The sequence below is a fragment of the Ranitomeya imitator genome, chromosome 6, assembly GCF_032444005.1.
Source record: "Ranitomeya imitator isolate aRanImi1 chromosome 6, aRanImi1.pri, whole genome shotgun sequence".
NCBI classification, from domain to species: domain Eukaryota; kingdom Metazoa; phylum Chordata; class Amphibia; order Anura; family Dendrobatidae; genus Ranitomeya; species Ranitomeya imitator.
In genome coordinates this window covers 476,997,915-477,023,851 of record NC_091287.1, presented here as the reverse complement: position 1 = coordinate 477,023,851, position 25,937 = coordinate 476,997,915, and the positions used below count along the sequence as shown (strand labels likewise).

Here is a 25,937-nt window from a genome sequence, read left to right as displayed (position 1 = left end):
GCACACTTTCCTATTGGGGTTTCCAATAATGGCGAGAGCTAAATGGGAAAGAGATCTGGGCCCAATGGATAATGAGACTTGGGAGTCGGTGTTGGAATGGATCCCAAGACTGTCGCTGAGTGAACCGTATAGATTGTCACAGCTTTATGTGGTACACAGAGTTTATAGGTCTCCGATGGTGCTATATAAGGCAGGATTGCATAATGACTCTGAATGTCCGAGGTGTAGGTCTACGGATGCAGACATTTTCCATATGATGTGGACATGTCCGAGGTTGGTTGCCTTTTGGGTGGTAGTTTTAAGTCGTATGGAAGGTGCGTATGGATGCACGGTGCCAAGGGATCCAGTTGTATGCTTGTTGGGATGCGTGGATGAGATTGGGGTGGATAAACATCTAAAGATAGCTATAGCTAGATTGTTGTACATGGTGTAAGGATTTCACTCACTCAGCTGCGACGGCTGGCACTCAGGAGACGTGTTCCTTTAAAGTTCACTGGGTTTATTGCTTCATAAACCATGTGGCAAATAACAGAAAGCAAAATGGGCCTTTGGTTCAGGCAAAGAAAAGCAAGTGTCCAGTTCATCCGGCTCAGTCCTGAAGCCGTAACACACTCAGGAGGGTTTCACCTCCACACATATCTGCTGTGTAAAGGATTAGCCAGTCTTATAAAGAGCTAACCCCACCCAGTAACCCATCACATGATTAGCCATGTGGTCTGACATTACCACAGGTCCTGAAACACATATACAAGATTATGTGCAAGAAAGGAATACTCCGGGCTACATTACAGCAATCAGGCACTTATGTGGCACATACCTCCCATCGACCACAAACCCTTTAGCCATGCTACAATGGCTAGGAAGGTGATAGCTAGAAACTGGATTAGGGAAGAGCCGCCGTCAAGAGGAGAGTTCCTCCAGTATGTGAAGCAGGGCCTGACACTAGAAAAAGGGATTTATAAGAAGAAAGGGAAAACTGAAACGTTCAATAAAATGTGGTCTCCATGGATTGCTATGGGATAGTAATGTGAAGTGTGGCTTATACGATTGGTTGAGGGATTAGACACTCAATTGTTTTAATGATGGTAGTAATTAACAAGACGAGCTGCTTTGTGGGGTGGGGGAGGGGGGCTTTGGGATCGAAGGGGGCTGTTTGAAGGGAGAGGGGGGAAATACTCTGTATTGAAAATGCAAATGAAACATGTTAATTGTACTGTTATTCTTAATAAAAATTTATTTGAACAAAAAAAAAAAACAGGGAACTCCAAAGAGATGTGAATCCAACCAGGAACCATTTACAAGTGGCACTGGCTGAAGGAACAGCCAGGCCTAAATAGGCGAGCAAAAGAGACGATAAGTGGAGGCAGCTGATGACAGCTAACTCCAAGGAGCAGCCATATCACTTGAAACCACAAGAGGGAGCCCAAGAGCAGAACTCACAAAAGTGCCACTTACAACCACCGGAGGGAGCCCAAGAGCAGAATTCACAGCAATGGGGCAGGCAAGACCCAGCTCAATCAGCTTGCGAAAACTTTATAAAAGTAAAGCAAAATTATATCAAATTTATTAGGCTATGGAAATTCCTATGCTGCATTCTTATAAATGAACCTCAAATATGAGAAAAAGAGTCATGTGCACACATATTATATCCATGGAAAGGCTCAAAGCAAGTAAGGGATCAAAAACTCCATATGGATCTAACAAGAAAATCTCACCGGTGTATGAGGTGTCAAAAGGAAAAAAAATAATAATATAGATAGATTAGTGTGTAAATCATTTATATGATATGCTGACCCAGGCGTATCACCATATTACAGATCTAGCCAGTCTGCTGTAGAGGCACTTGTGAGTCAGGACATGTCACGCTGCCAATCTGTGGTCAGTAGAGCCGCTAAACCAGTGAATTCGGGATCATAAGCGGACAGCCCTGGTAACCTTTTAAGGAACAGCAATGCTGATTGGTGGAGCGGCAGCCACAGGAGGCAGCAGGGCAGTATGCTGCCCCACCAATCAGAGAGCAGAGTACAGACTGTGTTCCCCGCTGAGGAGGAGGCTACCCTACACATGTGGAAGGACCTTCACACAGAAGTGCGAGGAGCTGCAGGCAATCAAAGACTCGGCAATGTCTTTCTGCCACTTAGATATTTTGGGGGAGGCAAAGGTCAAAAAGCGTCTGTATATAATAGTATCAAGGTTTGTCACGTAGCCAAAGCATAGAAAAAAACCTTAAAAACAATTACATACTTTCACCCACCTTTTTCTATCCTTCAGCCTACTTAAGCTATAATTTACAACACCTTATACTGAATGACTGTTTATCCTTGGTAATCATTAGGTACAGTGTAGGATTTTCTAGGGACAGCTGCTGTGGAGCGGGGGCGCCATTTCTTGTTCCTATATAGGGTGCCAACCTCCGCTGATAGGCAGATAAAAGGTTAGGTGTGCGATAGCATCTCAATAGGGTTCAGCTTTAATTTATACATGTATATTGCTATAGTGCGGGGTTTTTTTTGTTGGTATTTTTTAGTAGATATCTAATAAAGTAATTGTTTTTAAGGATTTTTTCTATGTTTTTGGCTTGGAGGCAAAGGTGAAATAGCTGGAAGGGTGCAGGTGGAGCTCATATGAAAATGGGAGCCATTTACAATATGTCTTCTGTGTGATGAAATGCAGCCTTGGGTCCACACTGTGGTGTAGTCCTAATCTCTCTGTGTCCCCCTACTGCCTCCTCTTCCTGCTATTCCCTTATGTGCACTACTACAATATCTATTATTAGGTTTTAGACAGATATAGAATATATTCCAATCGTACTAAATAAAACATGAACCAATCCAAGTATGTAGGATATAAACCATCAAAATATATATTCCATATCCTTTACATATTTAGTGAATAATTACATCATTTAACTAAAAATCATGTGATTTATTGTTAATGCCAGGAATCTTCCCTAGAATATATTTTTGGATATAGACGGTTGGTTTAGTTCTCCAACGGCATGTCTACTTGTGTAATGCTGTGTTTAATTGTTCCAGATGGTTGATTTGGAGCAACGGTTTTGATATTTAATAGCAGAAGTAAGAGCAGACAAATAAACTAAATGAACAAAGTTGAGGTATACTGTGTGTAAGACCTCTTTCACACTTCCATCTCTCTTTTTCTGTCACAATGAGTCGTTTTGTGAAAAAAAACGGATCCAGCAAAAGTTCCTGCTGGATCCGTTTTTTTCTCATAGACTTGTATTAGCGACGGATTGTGATGGATGACCTTCCCTTCCATCCGTCGTACGCTGGATCTGTCGTAAAATTGCTGTCCGTCGGGCGGAGACAACGCACATAGAAAGTTTTTTGTGTACGTCGGAAAATCGCTCAGCGCCGGATGCTGTGCTGCCCGTCATTGGCTATAATGGAAGCCTATGGGCGCAGGATCTGTCGCTGACTGTCAAAAGCAGGAATCCAGCGACGGATGCCGTCTTTTGAAACTGAGCATGCGTGGAAATATTTCCCGTCAGGGAAACTCTCTCTTGCTTTCTTTTTACTATTGATGCTTCCTATGCAGCATGAATAGTAAAAAGATATAATGCTAAAAATAATTAAAAAAATAAAAAATCGTGATATTCTTACCTTCTGGCGTCCCCCACAGCCTTCCCGCTGGTTGTGTTGTGTACTGTACTCGTTACTCGAGATTTTCCGAGCATGCTCGGGTATCCTCCGAGGATTTGTAAGTGCTCGGAGATTTAGTTTTCTTCACCGCAGCTGAATGATTTACAGCTTCTAGCCAGCATAAGCACATGTGGGGGTTGCCTGGTTACTAGGGAATCACCACATGTAATCAAGCTGGCTAACAGATGTAAATAATTCAGCTGCTGCAAGGAAAACTAAATCTCCGAGAAGATACTCGGAGGACACCCGAGCGTGCTCGGGAAATCTCGAGTAATGAGTATATTCGCTCATCACTAGTGGCTAGCATCAGAACATCTTTAAGTGCTCTAAGCACTCCTGCCTTCGAAGTTGCAGTGTATAACATGTGATGTATACAGCAGTCTTGGTGTCTCCATTGTGATATATACAGCAGTCTCTGTGTCTCCTGATATATGTAGCAGTCTCTGTCTCATTCTCATATGTGATGTACATACAGCAATCTCAGTGTATCCTATGTGATGTATTTATAAGTGCTTCTCACAAAATTAGAATATCATCAAAAAGTTAATTTATTTCAGTTCTTCAATACAAAAAGTGACACTGATATATTATATAGAGTCATTACTAACAGAGTGATCTATTTCAAGTGTTTATTTCTGTTAATGTTGATAATTATGGCTTACAGCCAATGAAAACCCAAAAGTCATTATCTCAGTAAATTAGAATAACAAAAACCACCTGCGAAGGCTTCATAAGCATTTAAAAATTTTAGAGCACTTCATGCTTCCCTCTGCCGACAAGCTTTTTCTAGATGGAAATTTCATTCTCCAGCAGGACTTGGCACGTGTCCACAATAATACAATACCAGGTTTAAAAACAACAGTATCACTGAGCTTGGTTGGCCAGCAAACTTGCCTGACCTTAACCCCATAGAGAATCTACGGGGTATTGTCAAGAGGAAGATGAGAGACACCAGACCCAACAATGCAGAAGAGCTGAAGGCTGCTATCAAAGCAACCTGGGCTTCCATAACACCTCAGCAGTGCCACAGGCTGATTTCCAAACACCTGCTTTCAATTTCCAACTGTTCACGGTCTTAAATGTGGCTGTTATCTGCATATTGTACGGTAAGCTTAGAATGGCGCAGGTGCCGGAAATTAGAATTTCTGGAAAAAGCAGTTAAAAAATCAATAATATTGCACACATGAAGAAGAGCATAGAGAATTTATAATTAAATGGAACCTATCTGCACAAACTTGCATATGAAAGTACAGTAGTAGTACGGTAGTTGCACAGTCGCTTGACCCCTAATAAAAATGCTCTTTTTTGTAGGGATCTGATGTGCCTGTAATGGTCATTCTATTGTAGACTACGATAAGTTTCTCATTACTGGGATGTCGGATCATAACAAAAATATTGTGCTGACAAGTTTCTTTTAAAGGGGTTGCCCAATCTTTTGATAAATGTTGTGTGCAGTCACACTATGTGACTACGGCCTTCTGAATCCTGACAGCGTGCAGTCAACATGCTGTCAGGATTCACCTATATTGCCAATGAGAGCAAGCGGTTCCCTGACTGCAAGCATGCAATTTGCATGCATGCCCTCATGTGCAAACTAGATGTGCTAGGCCTCTGTCAATACAAGTTAATTGAAAGAAACCAGGAATATCTAGATATTATATATGCATATTAGTGAATACTTGTCACGGGTGTGTCAAATGCAACAGTTTGTCACTCTGCATCTGGCTGCAGAAGGTCTCTGCGTTTGGAATTACAGACGCCTCCTAAATCTTTCTGACTCTTGGACACAGCGGTAACCTGTCTTCAGCTCTAATTGACACACCTGGACCTGGGTGTTGATAAATTCCCAGTCTGCTGCAGAGAGTCGCCGATATATTCACAGTTTTCCCTTGTGAAGGCTTGGAGCTATAGCAGTCTCTGGAGCTGTTTTAAGATGTTTGCTGTTACCTCTCTGAGTCTGCTCAAGCTATGTTCATTTCCCTTGTCTGTCTACCTTTTTGTCTTTAGTTTACAGTGGGTATTGACCAGTTCACATCCTTTCCCCATTCTTATCCAGGGCCTAGCTCTAGGGATATAAAGGCCTTAGGTTTACTGCTCAGCGATTGGTGAGGAACTAATTTAGGGATGGTAGGGCAAGTAGGGTGTTATCAGAGCTAGAGGTATCCACTCACCCTTTCCCTAGTGTCTGGGCTCCTTCCCCTCATAACCTTCCTTTTACACTTAGTCTTCTCACACTGTGCATGACAATACTGACAGTGTGCACAGTGTGCACTGTTAGGACTCAGAAGACATCGAGTGACTGCAAAATGTCATCAAAAGATTGGACAACCCCGTTAAGGCCTTTTTAGTTTGGTCAAGCTTTCCAGTATTTTATGTATGGAGGGTGAATTGTGTGATCCCCATTTTCAGCCTAAACAGCCCATTTGCTACTGTTACAGTTTCAATAAAGGACTACAATTTTTCTAAGTGAATGTGACAATATTGCTTGTGTCATTAATATGCCTATAATGTTATACAGCACTGCATATACAGTATGTTTTTGTTGGCAGGTCACCTAGAAAATGATTGCTGGTGCCTTGAGGAGCTGTTGCATGTGAGGAATGGGAGTGTGTATGAAGGACGGGCTAGGCCTAGGAATACCTGGTTCTGGCTAGTATGGAGTGTTGACTGTCAGGAAGCAGCAGTGGCAATGATGAGCCCATAAAAGGAAAAGGTTTAGTGCTAATCTGAAAGTTCAGAAGAATGGCATGAGATACTAGACTTAGATGTGTGTCTTTGTGAGAGGCCAAGACTTAGTCACCATTGGGGAGCAAGCTCGTCCTTCTGCAGAGAGGCAGGAAAGACTGACAGTGGCTGTTGAGTTGATGACCTGGAGTTGGGTAGTCGTGATATGGTGGCTTGTATGGCTCTATGGAAAAGGGAATACCATGTCAGCTACTGCTATAGTGTACCATCAGACAGCGCGGTTAGCTATAGAGAGTCTGCTGAACCTGTAGAAATAGTCAAACTAGTGATGGAAAATGTGCTGAGTTTTTGGGATGAGGCAGACTCCATTTAGCGTGGCCCAGGTTCAGTAAGGTTGAGTTCTTTGCAGGCCTTGGCTGGACTGGACCGCATGGAGTAGAGAGCACTTGAAATCAGAACTAAACTGAGAAGGCCGTGCTACTGTGTGTGACTGTGAGTGAGTCTGAAGTGTGGGCTAGCTGTCCCATACATACGGTAGTTTGCCCACTGGATGTTAGCTTGGGAGTGAATGTGCAAATGGACTGAACCATAGAGAAGGAGAAGCTGAACACTTGAAAACAAGGTGTATGAGAATGAGTGAAAGATTGCTGCCAGATATACAGCACAGATTGAGATATTGGAGCGAGGCTTGAGAAGAAACACACTACTGCTGGTGACCATGTGAGGTGAACAGAGGACTGCGCAACAAGATTTTACTAAATGTTTTGTGCCCTCTTTAGTCTGGGTATTCCACAGTATTAATAATTGTTCCACAAGTGAGTGTTGAAACCTATGAGTATATTGTGTTTCTTGTTATGAGAAACTAGGACTTTTGTATAATGCCATATCTGCATTGGTGATCTGTAAAGGGTAAACTGACGTTTATGTGATTAGAAACCAACAAATCAATACACGTGAATATAAAGAGTGGCCTCAGGGTAGAGACTTCTACACAAAACATACAAATTGTTCTATTAGTCAATAGTATGTTTCTGTGTTACTGCAGTGAAGTAATCACTTTTTGAAAGCGGGGAACAAAAAAAATCATATTGGCTGTGAAATGTGAGGTTTGGGTAAATTTTCATGTTGCTATTGTTAGAGAATCCTGACCATATAGTGTATTTGTTGGTAAATCTATCTAATGGGATATTCCCTTCTTAAACATTGTAGCACATGCACAGAATATGCCATAAATGAATAAGGGCAGGTAAAGACGGCGTATTTTCAGTGCGATCCAACAAAACATTAGACCAATGTAATGATATGGCGCCGGGCACATGTCCTTTGTGTCTCGCCTCCTACAATTTCAGTTATCAGGGGTTCAATGACATCTGTTCACTATTTTATTGGGGAAATTCTCCATTAAATTCAGTAGAGAGGCGACATCACTTCCCTTCACTACAACAAAGTCTATCGGTTATGGAAACGCCCAGTAACCCGGCCAACTTTATTAAATGTAATAGGTAAAGCGGCCATTGTACACCAGCGAATGGAGCTCATGGCCTTTCAGGCAAGTATAACTTAGCATTTGTTTAATGGTCTGCTATTGGGACTAGCAGGTAGCAAGTCAGAGCAGGCACCTCCGTGACATATATTCTAGTCAAAAGATGCTCTAACTTCTCTCCCATTCAGGGGCTGGGTGGGTCGATAATTGTTCGCCATTTGCACTGGAGCTTCACACTCCATAGTTGATAAAATGCTTCGAAGTTTCTCCATCTGCAAAAAATATAATAAATTGGAATTAAATGACAGCAATGTTTGAAATAAATTGAACAGCCAGACATATACTATAAATGTGTAATACATGAAGTCTTAATTAGACCCTCACTTTTCTAAGTATTGGGCCCAGGAATGGCCAATGCCCTCTCCATCCAATTCTATGGAACTGCTAAAAATTGCTAAGAATTTGATATATAATGGTGACAACTGTCAGGACGTCTTACCTGTTCTGCGCTGGCTGTAATCGGTTCTCTTAGGAGTATCCAGGTCACACATTCCTCACATGGGGGAGTTGTGTAAGAACCTTGGTATGTCCAATAATCCCGGGATGTAGGGAATAGTATTGAAGGGTCAAAATCTGTGAAATGCGCTTTCCTTCCCTTAATTAGAAAAAGTTAAATGGTTATTTTGTTCTGATCGTTGAGACAAATGAGGGTATTATGTAAAAGCAACTTATCTATTACCAAATCTAGTAGCTTTGGTGTAGTAAAACATTTTCTATGTTGCCAGTAACCCCAGTGGAGCAAACATCGTATTGTTCTGCATATCCTATAAATCAGACTTGGGCAAAGTGCGGCGCACAGGCCACATCCAGCCTTTTGGCTTTCCAGTCTGATCTGTGGACAGAGACAGCCGAAGGACTGAAAACATTGAGTCACAGGCTGCACCATGAAGCCGACTTCCCCCGCCCGGCATCCCAATACAATGGAGGAGGAGGAAGCGGCCGGCTCCTTCTTCCACCATTCAGCATGTGCAACTGAGACAGCAGACGCGATGTCAATACATCACGTCTGCTGTGTGAAATGTCCCTGCACACAGTAAAGACCAGAGCAGAGCACCGGGGAAACTGGATCAAGGTGGATATGTCGGGTTTTTTATTAATATGTGTGAAGAGGCGGAGGGTGACCTCTGTGTGAGATCACCCTGTATGTAAGGAGGCTATGTGGGGGCTCATGCTGTATATAGTGCAAGGGGCTCATGCTGTATGTTAGGGCTCGAGTGTGGGCTCATACTGTATATTGGGGCGGTGTGTCAGATCATACTGCATACACTATCGGCTGTGTACACGATGGGCTATGTTTGGGGGCTTATGCTGTATATAGGGGGTGTCGGCATACTTTATTCTGCTCAATAAGTTCTACATCAATATTAATATAAAATAATATGGTAATATTTATATGGAGCGGAATTAATTTCAACCAATTGGCTCAGTCCTCCACAACAGTAAGTCTCTCGTGGCCACTCGACAAAACTAATTGCCCACCCTTACTATAAATCATCCCAGTGTAACATCACTACATGAATACGACTTGTCAGTGGCTGGGGAAGAGATTAATTGCTGTGCTACTGACAAAAATAGTACAGTTCTCTAGGGCCTTCTGAAAGCATTGCGAAACTATGAGCAAAAAGTAAACTTTTAGTATCTGGCTGAAGAGGACAGGAGCATGTCATTGCATCAATTTGGCAGGAGAGGACACGAGCATGTCACTGCATCAATATTGCCAACACCTGGAGAATTTGTTTCTACCTGAAGGTTTATGACACTTGTAGAAGTAGTTGATGATCATTCCCTAACCAGGCAACGAGGAGAGCAGATAAGACCTAAAAATGTTCGGAGATTGAGCTTCAGCCTTTCAGTATAGCAGCTCGACTCCCTGCACCAGTTCTATACTTCCATACTTATTTGTGCGCTTTGTCCATGCATTACAAGGTGGCCTACAAGAAAAGCCAGGGACAGGTATCCCTTATAATAACAGCTGATCACCCAGGGGTTAGAGAAACCCAATGCACAATGATCACGACACTATTTTTTTTTTACTCTTGAAAGTATAGACTTTAATCAACAAGAAAAGGTTTTCAATGTTTTGATGTTTGCAATCCAGAGGTGAAATGTGTTTAGAATATATCCAAAATATCTGTATTGGGACTTGTGGAATAAATTGTACTTCATTTAGATATCACTTTTGGCACATGCATGTTAGTGATTTACAATTTTATTTGGATACAAAAAAAATTAACAGTTTATCATTTTCTTTTACATTGATCATCATAAATCACAATTATTTATTATCCAGGTTGTTGCCGTTTTAGGGAAACCAAATATGTATACGTTCTCTTCGGACCATTGGTCCCTGCCCAGTCCTTGCCCTTATGTGTCTCGATCAGTAAACTTTAAGGGTATGTTTCCACGGTCAGTAAACGCTGCGGATTGGACGCTGCGTCCAATACACAACAGCCAGATGTTACAGCATAGTGGAGGGGATTTGATGAAATCATCTCCACTATGCGTGCACAGACACCTCCAGCTTCCCTGCGTATACGCACATGCGGTGCGTCTTTCTAGACCGCAGCATGCCTATTATCTTGCGGAGACACTCAGTCTCCACAAGATAAATATCACTGTCCTATGTATAGGATGCGGTGATTCCGCACGGTTCAATGAACACAGGCAGAATCACCGCATGTACAAAAACTGTAGTTTGTATTTATGCCTCGTACTGTAAACCATCATTTCATCACACACCTTTGCCTTGATGCAGTCCAGTGCTTCTATAATTGCCTTCAGCTGCTGGTTTACTTTGCCAACCTATTAAAAAAAAAAATCATAATTATTTAAAGCTTTTGCACCACAAAATAAATTCAGTGATAGTCTCCTACTGTCATGCGCCATATAAAACTTATGTCCTTCCAGTTGCAGAGAGATAACCGAGTTGGGGTGCATTTGCTACCTCGCTCCCTGGCTAGAATAAAAACCTAAAGAGATGAACAGGAATATAAGCCGGTATACATGTGTAAGGGTGTGCACTGTGCCGTCGTGTTCCTGCCCCTGAAAAACCCAATCATGTCATGGGAAGTGTAAACTATGTCCTGTGGTTCTGTAATGTATTAGGTAATGTAAAAGCTATGCATAAAGTGTGTAGTGTACAGAAGAGAATATGTATAGGGTAAGAGAATGTGATAAGCATTGCAAGTGTACTATGCTTAGTGTATACTGTTATAAGATGCATAGTGTTTGTAAGAGAGATCTGCCCAACAACAGGCTGCAGGAGCAGATATAGTTCAGGGTTGGGACTAGCCCACACGGTGGAGGGCTTAGTGATAGGGACACAGGACTCTGCTTCCTAGATAGAATTAGAGTTTATTAGCTAGAGTGATAAGGTCAAGTGCAAGATGCAATGGGCTGATAGTGAAAGCGAGTACATATTGTTCTGGGCGATGCGAGGCCTTACAAGAATTGCCTGCGGACATCCTGTCTGGAGCTCAAGTCTCGATACAGGTGCTATGGCAAGCACCTCAAGTCCTTCTGTACAGGGGAAGATAGATGTGGAACTGTATGTGGGAAAGGTAAAGGATATCGAGGGTACTGCGGAACTGGACTGGGAATCCCTGGGGCTGACAGGATCAGTGAATGTAGGGATAATCCAGGAAGAACAGATAGAAATGCTGGAAATGTACTGTACCAAGGAAACAAGAAAAGGAGAGTGTTGTTCCCGATACTGCGTGTTACAATCTGATGCAATTGAACTGTCAAGTAAACTCCTGTGTATTGAAGCGAACTGGGTATCCCCCGATTCATGTGCGGCGGCTGCTGAAGTTGAACACCTGGAGATAGCTGAGGCTTGCGACCTATAAGTGAGTAACACACCCTACAAGCGTCGGCACATTTGAACTAGAACACAATTTTTCTATAAAGTGTCAGGACGACATGGAGCAGCAGCTCACCCACGACTACCGCACTCTGGCACTTTACACATGCAGCGTGTAGGTGCATGTTCACATTGGCCACTAAACAGACAAAGCCTAAGAGAAAAAACAATATCTGCAAAATACATTTATATAGCTCCCCATGGCTGGGTGTCCATTAGTCGGGGGCTCGGTCCTGCTTGACCCTTATTCACATTTATGTCATTTGACATATAGTAAGATTTTAATACTAGAGGTTAGGACCGTCCCGAATAGAGTCACCGTGACATGGTGGGATGGCTTTTACTTTTTTGAACAAAATTATATTAACTAAGTACCCTATGTTATTTTCATGTACTATTTATTTATTTACTGCAGGATATTTGCACACTTTATTTTTATCTTAGGTTTTGTTTTTGGCTAGAATGTAGTGATCCAAGATCAGCGATGCAGCTACATTCTCAGGCTGTACCTAAGGGCTCGCTCACACGGACGTGAACATAGGACGAACGCTATCTGATGTTTATCAGATAGTACTCAGACTAATGTTCTTTTATTGGGCACTGCTGATCAGTATTTTTTCTCTCATACCGATTTGGCACGAGAAAAAATTGAAATGACACTATAATCAAACTCTGATCAGAGTTTGGTGCGAGTGTCATTTACAAAATCGATCCAATTCTCTCGCATTAGAGAATCTATGCTTGCGTGACCACAGCCATAGACTAAGAATAGAGTGGAAGGACTAGCCAAGAAGTACAGCCAAGAAGCAACGAAGAGTGGTGGTGGTGGGAGACTCACTACTGAGAGGCACCGAAGCAGCCATCTGCAGACCGGACATAACTGCAAGAGAAGTATGCTGCCTTCCAGGTGCGATGATCAAGGATGTGACCGATAGGATACCAAAGCTCTTCAGCTCCAAGGACGTCCACCCATTTCTTCTGATACATGTTGGCACCAATGACACGGCAAGGAAGGACCTACCGACAATCTGCAAGGACTTTGAAGAGTTGGGGAAGAAAGTAAAGGAACTGGATGCACAGGTAGTTTTTTCTTCTAACCTTCCAGTAGACGGGCATGGCACCAGGAGATGGAACAGGATCCTTGATGCAAACAACTGGCTAAGACGATGGTGCAGACAACAAGGATTTGGATTCCTGGACCACGGTGTGAATTACTGGTATGATGGACTCCTCGCCAGAGACGGACTACACCTCAACAAACCTGGGAAACACACATTCGCCAGAAGACTCGCTACACTCATCAGGAGGGCGTTAAACTAGAAGAAGAGGGGACGGGAAGAAAAACATTAGACTCGAACAAAGACGACCCAGGAAAACATACTCAGAAGGGAGGTAAGAACATTTCTAAAACAATCCACAGTGAGGAGATTGGAACAAAACAAAATCCTCTAAACTGCATGCTCGCAAACGCCAGAAGCCTGACAAACAAGATGGAAGAACTAGAAGCAGAAATATCTACAGGTAACTTTGACATAGTGGGAATAACCGAGACATGGTTAGATGAAAGCTATGACTGGGCAGTTAACTTACAGGGTTACAGTCTGTTTAGAAAGGATCGTAAAAATCGGAGAGGAGGAGGGGTTTGTCTCTATGTAAAGTCTTGTCTAAAGTCCACTTTAAGGGAGGATATTAGCGAAGGGAATGAGGATGTCGAGTCCATATGGGTTGAAATTCATGGAGGGAAAAATGGTAACAAAATTCTCATTGGGGTCTGTTACAAACCCCCAAATATAACAGAAAGCATGGAAAGTCTACTTCTAAAGTAGATAGATGAAGCTGCAACCCATAATGAGGTCCTGGTTATGGGGGACTTTAACTACCCGGATATTAACTGGGAAACAGAAACCTGTGAAACCCATAAAGGCAACAGGTTTCTGCTAATAACCAAGAAAAATTATCTTTCACAATTGGTGCAGAATCCAACCAGAGGAGCAGCACTTTTAGACCTAATACTATCTAATAGACCTGACAGAATAACAAATCTGCAGGTGGTTGGGCATTTAGGAAATAGCGACCACAATATTGTGCAGTTTCACCTGTCTTTCACTAGGGGGACTTGTCAGGGAGTCACAAAAACATTGAACTTTAGGAAGGCAAAGTTTGAACAGCTTAGAGATGCCCTTAATCTGGTAGACTGGGACAATATCCTCAGAAATGAGAATACAGATAATAAATGGGAAATGTTTAAGAACATCCTAAATAGGCAGTGTAAGCGGTTTATACCTTGTGGGAATAAAAGGACTAGAAATAGGAAAAACCCAATGTGGCTAAACAAAGAATTAAGACAGGCAATTAACAGTAAAAAGAAAGCATTTGCACTACTAAAGCAGGATGGCACCATTGAAGCTCTAAAAAACTATAGGGAGAAAAATACTTTATCTAAAAAACTAATTAAAGCTGCCAAAAAGGAAACAGAGAAGCACATTGCTAAGGAGAGTAAAACTAATCCCAAACTGTTCTTCAACTATATCAATAGTAAAAGAATAAAAACTGAAAATGTAGGCCCCTTAAAAAATAGTGAGGAAAGAATGGTTGTAGATGACGAGGAAAAAGCTAACATATTAAACACCTTCTTCTCCACGGTATTCACGGTGGAAAATGAAATGCTAGGTGAAATCCCAAGAAACAATGAAAACCCTATATTAAGGGTCACCAATCTAACCCAAGAAGAGGTGCGAAACCGGCTAAATAAGATTAAAATAGATAAATCTCCGGGTCCGGATGGCATACACCCACGAGTACTAAGAGAACTAAGTAATGTAATAGATAAACCATTATTTCTTATTTTTAGTGACTCTATAGCGACAGGGTCTGTTCCGCAGGACTGGCGCATAGCAAATGTGGTGCCAATATTCAAAAAGGGCTCTAAAAGTGAACCTGGAAATTATAGGCCAGTAAGTCTAACCTCTATTGTTGGTAAAATATTTGAAGGGTTTCTGAGGGATGTTATTCTGGATTATCTCAATGAGAATAACTGTTTAACTCCATATCAGCATGGGTTTATGAGAAATCGCTCCTGTCAAACCAATCTAATCAGTTTTTATGAAGAGGTAAGCTATAGACTGGACCACGGTGAGTCATTGGACGTGGTATATCTCGATTTTTCCAAAGCGTTTGATACCGTGCCGCACAAGAGGTTGGTACACAAAATGAGAATGCTTGGTCTGGGGGAAAATGTGTGTAAATGGGTTAGTAACTGGCTTAGTGATAGAAAGCAGAGGGTGGTTATAAATGGTATAGTCTCTAACTGGGTCGCTGTGACCAGTGGGGTACCGCAGGGGTAAGTATTGGGACCTGTTCTCTTCAACATATTCATTAATGATCTGGTAGAAGGTTTACACAGTAAAATATCGATATTTGCAGATGATACAAAACTATGTAAAGCAGTTAATACAAGAGAAGATAGTATTCTGCTACAGATGGATCTGGATAAGTTGGAAACTTGGGCTGAAAGGTGGCAGATGAGGTTTAACAATGATAAATGTAAGGTTATACACATGGGAAGAAGGAATCAATGTCACCATTACACACTGAATGGGAAACCACTGGGTAAATCTGACAGGGAGAAGGACTTGGGTATCCTAGTTAATGATAAACTTACCTGGAGCAGCCAGTGCCAGGCAGCAGCTGCCAAGGCAAACAGGATCATGGGGTGCATTAAAAGAGGTCTGGATACACATGATGAGAGCATTATACTGCCTCTGTACAAATCCCTAGTTAGACCGCACATGGAGTACTGTGTCCAGTTTTGGGCACCGGTGCTCAGGAAGGATATAATGGAACTAGAGAGAGTACAAAGGAGGGCAACAAAATTAATAAAGGGGATGGGAGAACTACAATACCCAGATAGATTAGCGAAATTAGGATTATTTAGTCTAGAAAAAAGATGACTGAGGGGCGATCTAATAACCATGTATAAGTATATAAGGGGACAATACAAATATCTCGCTGAGGATCTGTTTATACCAAGGAAGGTGACGGGCACAAGGGGGCATTCTTTGCGTCTGGAGGAGAGAAGGTTTTTCCACCAACATAGAAGAGGATTCTTTACTGTTAGGGCAGTGAGAATCTGGAATTGCTTGCCTGAGGAGGTGGTGATGGCGAACTCAGTCGAGGGGTTCAAGAGAGGCCTGGATGTCTTCCTGGAGCAGAACAATATTGTATCATACAATTATTAGGTTCTGTAGAAGGACGTAGATCTGGGTATTTATTATGATGGAATATAGGCTGAACTGGATGGACAAATGTCTTTTTTCGGCCTTACTAACTATGTTACTATGTTACTATGTATGACTTCTGTGCAAAAAACTGCTCCATTCATTCTGGCCTCAGTCTTGAGACAAGAGCTGATCCAGTCATGATCCAGTCATGTACAGGGGGAAATAATACAGTTCCGGTGATCATTTGAGGTTGCCGCAGTGGGTCAAGAACCATCTAACAATTATTACCTATCCAATTCCGCATCTTAATGATAAATTTGCAGTAAATTATATCAATGCAACTTTTTTTAAGCACAATAGTACAAGTACCATATTAGCTAACAACCTGAGATCAATAATTCAATTTCAAATGAGCATTTTTTGGCAAAAATTTGGACTTTTTCTACATGTTCATTTGTAGATATCATTAGAACAGAGTGTGAGACGGATGTATGAAATGTCACGCATGAATGTAGAAATTTGGCAAATTGAGACTTTCTAGTTAATAATGGTTTCAACATACGGTAAATGTATTTGTTCCATGCCTTTAAGATTAAGACAGTCACCCAAGACCTAGAATTTATGACTAGTTTATGACTATATAATTTGCAAATTGTCTCTTCAGAGAGGAAGAGGACTTGAACTCTAGTGCCACCTATTGGAAGTAGCAATCCTACAAGTCATTACCAACCCTTTAACGAGCCTTGAAATATGACAGGATAAAAGCCAAATCAAAATCTCAAATTGGAGATGCGGTGTTTCAGGGTATTGCCCCTCATGAGTACAAAGTATGAGATCTGATTTAGCTGGGTGAGAGGCTAACACTGGGATCTAAGGGGTAAGGTTTCTCGTTGTAGAGAGTGACATGCCCGGTCTGGCACGTCAGTATGAGGAGACTTAAACGCCTTCCATGCTCCTCTGGGAGATTAAATATGCAAATTGTCTCTTCTGAGAGAAAGAGGACTTTTATATAGAAATAGAATCAGAAATATGTTATAGTGTCAAACTAATAAATGTAGCACTGACAATGAAATGTCGCAATTTGAGCAAAAATTTGGGTGCAAGCACAAGGATGACTGTCATCCAATATGGCATGACAACATTTAGTCTTTTTTTGCCTCATACTGCATCATCTATGCAAATATTCAATAACATCAATGATATTATTCTTCAAAGTTCATCTTACTTTTAAAAACACAGCTATTATAGCCACTCCGTCAGGATTCTTCTTGGCTTCTGTAACATTATCGTACTTGGAATTCCAATGAACAAATTGTAACTGTAAAACAAAACAAGTGTGTTTCCATTATGTAAGATGACTTTATCGATGAATGAAAAGCACTTTATTTGTGCCTAAACAATACAAAAAAATAAAAGAAATGTACAATAGAAGACAGTGACAAAAGGTAAAGACAATAGAACTGATAAGAAAATTGCTGTACACCAGCTACAGTAAACTGTTAAAAATTACAACACCACAAGTACAGAACATTAGGTGGGTACCCCCGAGAATAAAAGAATAAATAGTCCTGGTATAAACCTCACATACAAGATAGTATTACAATAATTATAATTGTAGCTGTATATATAGTGTATCAAAGGTATAGGATAGTGCAATGCATTCAGAAGCCCATTATCTCATATCAGGACTGAGAGGTATAATTACCTTAGGACAATGTGCGGGGACCCACCACACCCGACGCGCGTTACGCTTGGACTAAGCATTTCCAATGGGCTTCTCACTGCATTGCACTATCTTATACCTTTGATACACTATGTATACATCTACAACATCTACAATTATGTCGTTATATTGCAGGTCTAAGTGCAATATGATATGTGCCTTTACCTGGAATCTGTGACTTCTATTTTTCTTATTATGATTGTTATTAAATTGAGTATATTGGACTGATCTAGTATTTATACTTAAAATAATCTAATCTAATTTAGTATTTATATTTAAAATATCTATGGTAATACTCTCTTGTATGTGAGATTATACCAGGACTATTTACTCTTTTATTCTCGGGTGTACCCACCTAAAGTTCTGTACTTGTGGTGTTGTACCTGATACTTATTGCTCTCCACGCCGGGACTATGGGCGTGGAGTGCAGAGAATATTCATTACTCTTTAATAGCAGGCACGGTAGTTGCAGCCGTTGCCTTCCTACAGCAGCCAGGCAATCACGTATGCCCACTATTTAAGGGAATTAATGTTCACTGCTCTACAATCCCATTCGTGTGGGGAGAGCAGTGAATATTCATTCCTGCAGCAAGCCAGCGACTGAGGTTACTGTGCCCACTATAGAATGATCAATGAATATTCACTGCTCCATGCGCCCATAGTCCCGGCTTGGAGAACAATGAGTATTTCGGCAGCAGTCCTCTGCTTGTAAACAGCACATAATGTCACTGCATTACAAACATAAATCAGCCATTGGCATCAGAATAGAACACTATGAGGTAGCGCAGGGCAAGTAAGTAGGATGACTTATGTTTTTCTGATCGGGGACCATGCATACCAGGATGGGGATGAAGGTGCCATGCATACCAAGATGAGGGTGCCATGCACAGCTGGATAAGGATAAAGAGGAAAGGCAGACCAGGATTGGGATGAGGAGGCCATGCAGACCAGGATTGGGCTGAGGAGGCCATGCCTACCAGGATAAGGATGAGGGGGCCATGACTACCAGGATCAGGATGAGGGGGCCATGACTACCAGGATCAGGATGAGGGGGCCATGATTACCAGGATCAGGATGAGAGGGCCATGCAGACCAGGATTGGGCTGAGGGGGCGATGCCTACCAGGATAAGGATGAGGGGGCCATGAATACCAGGATCAGGATGAGAGGGCCATGCGTACCAGGATGGGGATGAGGAGGCCATGCATATCGGGATAGGGATGAGGGTACCATGCATACCATGCTTATATTTGAGTCAATAAGTTTTCCCAGTTTTTTGATATTCAGGTCAGCTTATACTGGAGTATATACGGTATATACTTCCTGTAGCCACTTGCTAATAGTCATAGGGGGTGTGCATAAAGCGATTATAATCACCACCATATAGTGAGCACACTGTAATCACTCGCCGGCACATTGATTGTCAGTGAGCTCTGCAGTCGGTGAAGCGCGTATGTGTAGAGCACCATACACATTAGATGGCTGTAGACCAAATGATGCTTTGGCCGATATCCAATACTCAGATACACAATCCGCTGAGCACTACTGTGTCTCGTCAGAACATGAGTCAGTCGGTGGCATTGTCATAGAGAACAATATGTTTGGAAGTCCGAAATCAGACATGCGCAATCCACATCTGTCCCAACCATCAGTCAGTCGGCTCCACACACATTGATTAAGACAGGCAGACATGATTTTAAAGGGGATGTCCGCTAATGGATAACCCTGGTTTAGTAAATTCAGAACCCGAGTTAAAATAAAAACAGTAGATGTTCACCTCCTGCGGCTGCGCCGTTCCAGTGATGTCTGTGCAGCTGTACCATGAGAATGGCAGAACAATATCATATCACATGCTGGCTGCAGTCAATGATCTGCTGCTGTTTGGCTGCAACTCTGATGAAATAGTAAAGACTGCACCTAAGCAGAGGCCGTTTGATATCTACTATATAATTGTCTAAGGGTCACTTCCGTCTTTCTGTCTGTCTGTCTTTCTGTCTGTCTTTCTGTCACAGATATTCATTGGTCGCGGCCTCTGTCTGTCAAGGGAATCCAAGTCGCTGATTGGTCGCGGCAAAACAGCCACGACCAATCAGCGACGGGCACAGTCCGGAAGAGAATGGCCGCTCCTTACTCCCCGCAGTCAGTGCCCGGCGCCCGCATACTCCCCTCCAGCCACCGCTAACACTGCGTTATGCTGCGGGTAACGCACTCCGTTACCGCCGCTATTAACCCTGTGTGTCCCCAACTTTTTACTATTGATGCTGCCTATGCGGCATCAATAGTAAAAAATGTAATGTTAAAAATAATAAAAAACAAAAAACCTGCTATACTCACCCTCCGTAGTCCGCCGAGCCGCTAGCGCCTGTCGCCATCTTCCATTCCCGGCGATGCATTGCAAAATTACCCAGAAGACTTAGCGGTCTCGCGAGACTGCTCAGTCATCTGGGTAATTTCGCAATACATCCTGGGAACGGAAGATGGCAGCAGCCGCGTGTGTATCGCCGGAGTTTCGGTGGATCCCAGGGGGTGAGTATATAACTATTTTTTATTTTCATTATTTTTTTAACAGGGATATGGTGCCCACACTGCTATATACTACATGGGCTGTGTTAGATACCGCGTGGCTCTGTGCTGTATACTACATAGGCAGTGTTATATACTATGTGGGCTGTGTGATATACTCCGTGGGCTGTGCTAGATATTACGTGGCCACTGTTATATACTGTGTGGGCAGTGTTATATACTACGTGACTGGACAATATACTACGTGGCACTGTGCTGTATACTACGTGGATCTGTGCTGTATACTACGTAGCTGGGCAATATACTACCTGGCTCTGTGCTGTACACTACGTCACTGGGCAATATACTACGTTACTGGGCAATTTACTACGTGACTGGGCAATATACTACGTGACTGGGCAATATACTACGTGGCTGGGCAATATACTACGTGACTGGGCAATATACTACGTGGCTGGGCAATATACTACGTGGCTGGGCAATATACTACGTGACTGGGCAATATACTACGTGGCTGGGCAATATACTACGTGGGTGGGCAATATACTACGTGGCTGGGCAATATACTACGTGGCTGGGCAATATACTACGTGGCTCTGTGCTGTATACTACGTTGCTGTGCAATATACTACGTAGCTGGGCAATATACTACGTGACTGGGCAATATACTACGTGACTGGGCAATATACTACATGGCTGAACAATATACTACGTGGACATGCATATTCTAGAATACCCGATGTGTTAGAATCGGGCCACCATCTGGTTAAGAATATTTATGTGCAGATTAACCGTATCACTGCATATAAATAGCTTTTTTGGACATGACATAATGTGAAATTCGTGTAAAAATTTGCAGAAAATGAGTAAAAATTGTGAACCGCTGTGTATCGCTTGGCTTGGCATTCCAAAAAATCAAAAGAAACAAATGAAAATACATTCAAAGGTGCTTATTTATCCATCTGGTGGTGTATTGTCCCAACACCCTCACAACCTCATTCATATTTCTTTCCTATCTTGGAAATTATGGGCATATCTCTATCCTTGGGTGTGACTGCTTGGACACCCATCAATCCTAAATATTGAAGAACATATTTGTCTCAGGTATCCCTTTCCCATAGTTGCCATAAGTTACAAATTTTCAAGGACTGTCCCAAATGCTTGAAACAATCTTGTCACATTTGGGCATGTCCTTCTCCAAAAGGAGGAACAATTTGTAATCCGCACCAAAAGGTGAGTTTTATAATATTGTCTCTTCTTGGAGTGGTCCTAGGTGCATATCCTAAAAATTAAAATGAAGTAACCAATATATATTATTTCCAGTACCTCTCCTGCATATTTCAGTCCATCTATTACATGTTCAGATCCTTGGTCATCAGAAGAACCCCAATGGAGCTGCAATTGGCGGAGTCTGTAGCTTCCAGTAAGAGGGCCATCTTTTATCACTAGAGAAGAGAAGATCAGACTTTCTTCATTCTTGGACAAGTCACAAAGGAGACTTTTATGATGTAGCTCAATATCATGGTAACATTGGTTGCACAGACACTGTCTCCTAAGGCTGTGTGTCCACGATCAGGAATAGTAGCGTTTTGGACAAAGCATATTTTCTTTGAGTCCAAAACGCTGCTTTCTACATTACAAACACAGTTGATGTGATTTACAGAAATCACATGCCCACTGTAGTTCTTTTTAATGCTGCATAAACTCACATGTGATGCGGGTTTCCGAGCCGCGTTCCAAACACCACTCTTCCTGATTGTTGGCACATATCCTAAGGAGTCAGGATCAAGAAGATAATTTAGGACACTGATGTTCACTAGATGTTTGGCTGAAGGCTGTAGGTCATAGGATCGGTGGTGAATTTCAGGGTCTAAACATTGACCTCCAGAATTTCTGAGAACATGGCTGTGATTCCCAAGAATGTAACTCTGCAGCTCCAGCTTGAATGAAACAGAGATGTGCATGCTCAATCTTCAATCCATTCATTGAGTATGGGATTTCCAGAAATAGCCATTACAGCTATATCTGGCAGTCCCATAGACAATGAATAGAGTAGAGGTTGAGCATAATGATTTTTGCACAGCACATATCAATTTTTAGTTATTTGATCCCATACATTTAATTTATGCCTATATTTTTGTCACTTCACTTCACCAACTTAGACTATTTAGTCTAAGGTTGTAATGTAACAAAATAGGTAAAAAGCCAAGAGGGTAACTAATTTCGCAAGCCACTGTTTTTATACTGTACATACCAGGATGGGGCCAGGGTGAGGGACATATATACTTGGATGTACCAGGATGGGGCACAGATATGCCAGGAAAGAGCTCAAGATGGGGGGACATTACTAAATAATGGGGGAGGTGGGCAACTTACCGGTATATGTCCTTATAGGATTTAGAACGCTAAAAGAGCCCATGCATCGACCAAAGTACAGGGCTGAGAGGTGTGGGTGTGTGTCGGGGTTCCAGGTACAAATTTTGCATCGGGGATTCGGGGCCAATAGGATTCTAGTTACACCGTTGGTGTCATGGTTGACGGATGATGAGGTCCACTGAGGTTATGTCAAGATTTTCCTAATTTTGACTACAAAATAGACTCAGACTGTGCTATTTTTGTCATCCAAAGTGGCATAAACCCTGAAGGAATTGCCAGCAGAGGCTCTCACTAATACAAACCAAGATTAAGATGCTTTATCCCCTCAGTCTGCAGATCTACATGGCATCTACTTACTCCAATAACCCTTTATAGTCTGTTTTGTTTCCTTCTGCACTCTTCTCTATCAGATGACTTTTTTTGTATCCATACCACAAGGTACTAACAATGTTTGTGGAAACCTAAATAGGATTCAGCAACTATTCGACTTTTGCATTACATTTATCCTACCTCTCTTTGGTGGCCTTCACTCTTCCACAATGTCTGAATTCTACCTTATTTCATTTCTATAGCATCTATTGCATCAACTTTTCATTGTTTACAATAGATGATACATATGTCCTGGGACCCCAAGTGCAGGAGCTCCTCTATGTCCAGCGAGCTATGCCAATTCACCTGTACAAATAGAAGCATCATTTATATAATAAAGGATCACCTGATGAACCATCAAACATCACTCTGACCGTAGTGCCATCATTGGCAATAGTCATCGAAGATGCTGCGCGGTAGGAAAAGGTCCATGGTCGCAGGCTGACATCATGCTTAATATACCGCGTGTGAAGCTCAATGGGCGATTGGCTTTGTCCTTTAGCACATGGGAAATAGTCTGCCCAGGTGTCTGGACCTATACAATTAAAAATCATATACATTTTATTAAATACAATAAAGTATAAAAATACATGTATACTTATTACGTGTAATATCGTATTTTATATAGAATATATACAATATATTTTTTATGTATCTCATTTTATATATAATATACATTGTTATGTTATAAAATTAGATATTTATAAAAAATATATTTTAGACATTATTTGTTTAGCATTACTTGAGCACTGCATTTTGGCATCATTTGGGCTCTATATATTGTATTTTGGAATAATATCTGGGCTCTTTACAGTCAAGTGACTCCTCCTAATGCAAAATTTTACCTGCTTTGGGTGTGGAAATGGGCCCCCTTACCTCTTGGGCCCCTGTGCACAGACTGCACCAATGGTGTGTCCGCCTCTGACATATGGTATATCACAAAAATATGATAATGTAGTACTCACCATTGAAATTGCCGTATGACCAGTCGTGTCTTCGTGACATCACTAGTAGTTATATGTCCGGTTGACAAGCCCTGATTGTCTATTTGCAGGTGCCCCTCGGTCATTTATAGATCGCTGCACCCATCAGTGCTGACACTGGGTTCATTCTTCCCCTCCCCTATGTGCTGGGTGGACTTCAGGGAATGGAAATGTTATGTTGACTAACGAGCCCTCCTGACCTGCAGGAAACCATTCAAGATATTATGATCCCACCTCATATTTAGAAATTGCAGAAGATAAAACGTTAATCTGATCACAAGGAGGCATCACAACGCCAAGCGCATTCTCACACGGGCACTGACATTCTGACAGTAACTGAATCATCTGAGATGATGTGAGAAAATGTGTCGCCCGAACAGATGATATTGTCTGTGCTTAACACTTGCATGATTAGAACATTTATAAGTTCATCTTGTCGTTATAGAAGGATGTGATTAAGATAAATGTGAGAAATAAGAGACGAGCCATTTCAGGTTTCGTTAACAAGAGCTAGGGAAATCTCAGAACTTGGTCTATGCAATTTATACAAATAAAATTACACGTGAAGCCATAAGTTAATGTGACTCATTTTTTCTTCACATCTGATTATCATTCATCTGTTTTTCAATTATGTAAAGTATATTGTCCTGATATGAGACATTGGGGAATGAAAAATGAAGCCGTAGCCTACAGGAAACCTTTCAGTTGATATATCTCGGCTGTCCAAGAGCCTTCTCCTGCCCCACTCCCCTTGAGTGATTGGTCTGTCCCTTCAGACATACAGCGGGTGAAATAAGTATTGAACACGTCACCAATTTTCTAAGTAAATATATTTCTGAAAGTGCTATTGACATGAAATTCTCACCAGATGGCGGGAACAACCCATCTAATCTACACATGTAAAGAAATCAAACCATTGATGTCCTTAACATAAGTTTGGCTTCACTTTCGATGCCAGTGATGTTACATAGTAACATAGTAACATAGTTAGTAAGGCCGAAAAAAGACATTTGTCCATCCAGTTCAGCCTATATTCCATCATAATAAATCCCCACATCTACGTCCTTCTACAGAACCTAATAATTGTATGATACAATAGTGTTCTGCTCCAGGAAGACATCCAGGCCTCTCTTGAACCCCTCGACTGAGTTCGCCATCACCACCTCCTCAGGCAAGCAATTCCAGATTCTCACTGCCCTAACAGTAAAGAATCCTCTTCTATGTTGGTGGAAAAACCTTCTCTCCTCCAGACGCAAAGAATGCCCCCTTGTGCCCGTCACCTTCCTTGGTATAAACAGATCCTCAGCGAGATATTTGTATTGTCCCCTTATATACTTATACATGGTTATTAGATCGCCCCTCAGTCGTCTTTTTTCTAGACTAAATAATCCTAATTTCGCTAATCTATCTGGGTATTGTAGTTCTCCCATCCCCTTTATTAATTTTGTTGCCCTCCTTTGTACTCTCTCTAGTTCCATTATATCCTTCATGAGCACCGGTGCCCAAAACTGGACACAGTACTCCATGTGCGGTCTAACTAGGGATTTGTACAGAGGCAGTATAATGCTCTCATCATGTGTATCCAGACCTCTTTTAATGCACCCCATGATCCTGTTTGCCTTGGCAGCTGCTGCCTGGCACTGGCTGCTCCAGGTAAGTTTATCATTAACTAGGATCCCCAAGTCCTTCTCCCTGTCAGATTTACCCAGTGGTTTCCCATTCAGTGTGTAATGGTGATATTGATTCCTTCTTCCCATGTGTATAACCTTACATTTATCATTGTTAAACCTCATCTGCCACCTTTCAGCCCAAGTTTCCAACTTATCCAGATCCATCTGTAGCAGAATACTATCTTCTCTTGTATTAACTGCTTTACATAGTTTTGTATCATCTGCAAATATCGATATTTTACTGTGTAAACCTTCTACCAGATCATTAATGAATATGTTGAAGAGAACAGGTCCCAATACTGACCCCTGCGGTACCCCACTG

General features: G+C 41.8%; 2 protein-coding genes across 2 annotated transcripts in view; one reads left to right on the top strand and one right to left on the bottom strand.

The window, feature by feature from the left end:
- LOC138642934 (E3 ubiquitin-protein ligase RNF31-like) overlaps window positions 1–25,937 on the top strand; it is a 203,791-nt gene that overhangs the window by 80,359 nt on the left and 97,495 nt on the right. The gene's annotated exons all lie outside the window — the stretch shown is intronic.
- On the bottom strand, window positions 4,193–24,037 carry LOC138642933 (carbonic anhydrase 3-like). The gene is made up of 7 exons (XM_069731559.1): window positions 23,928–24,037; window positions 23,309–23,497; window positions 21,544–21,662; window positions 17,198–17,290; window positions 10,630–10,692; window positions 8,330–8,485; window positions 4,193–8,102 (listed from the first exon to the last, which is right to left on the bottom strand). Exons 1-7 carry the CDS (start codon window positions 23,965–23,967, stop codon window positions 7,983–7,985), a joined length of 780 nt encoding a protein of 259 aa, XP_069587660.1. The 5' UTR covers window positions 23,968–24,037; the 3' UTR covers window positions 4,193–7,982.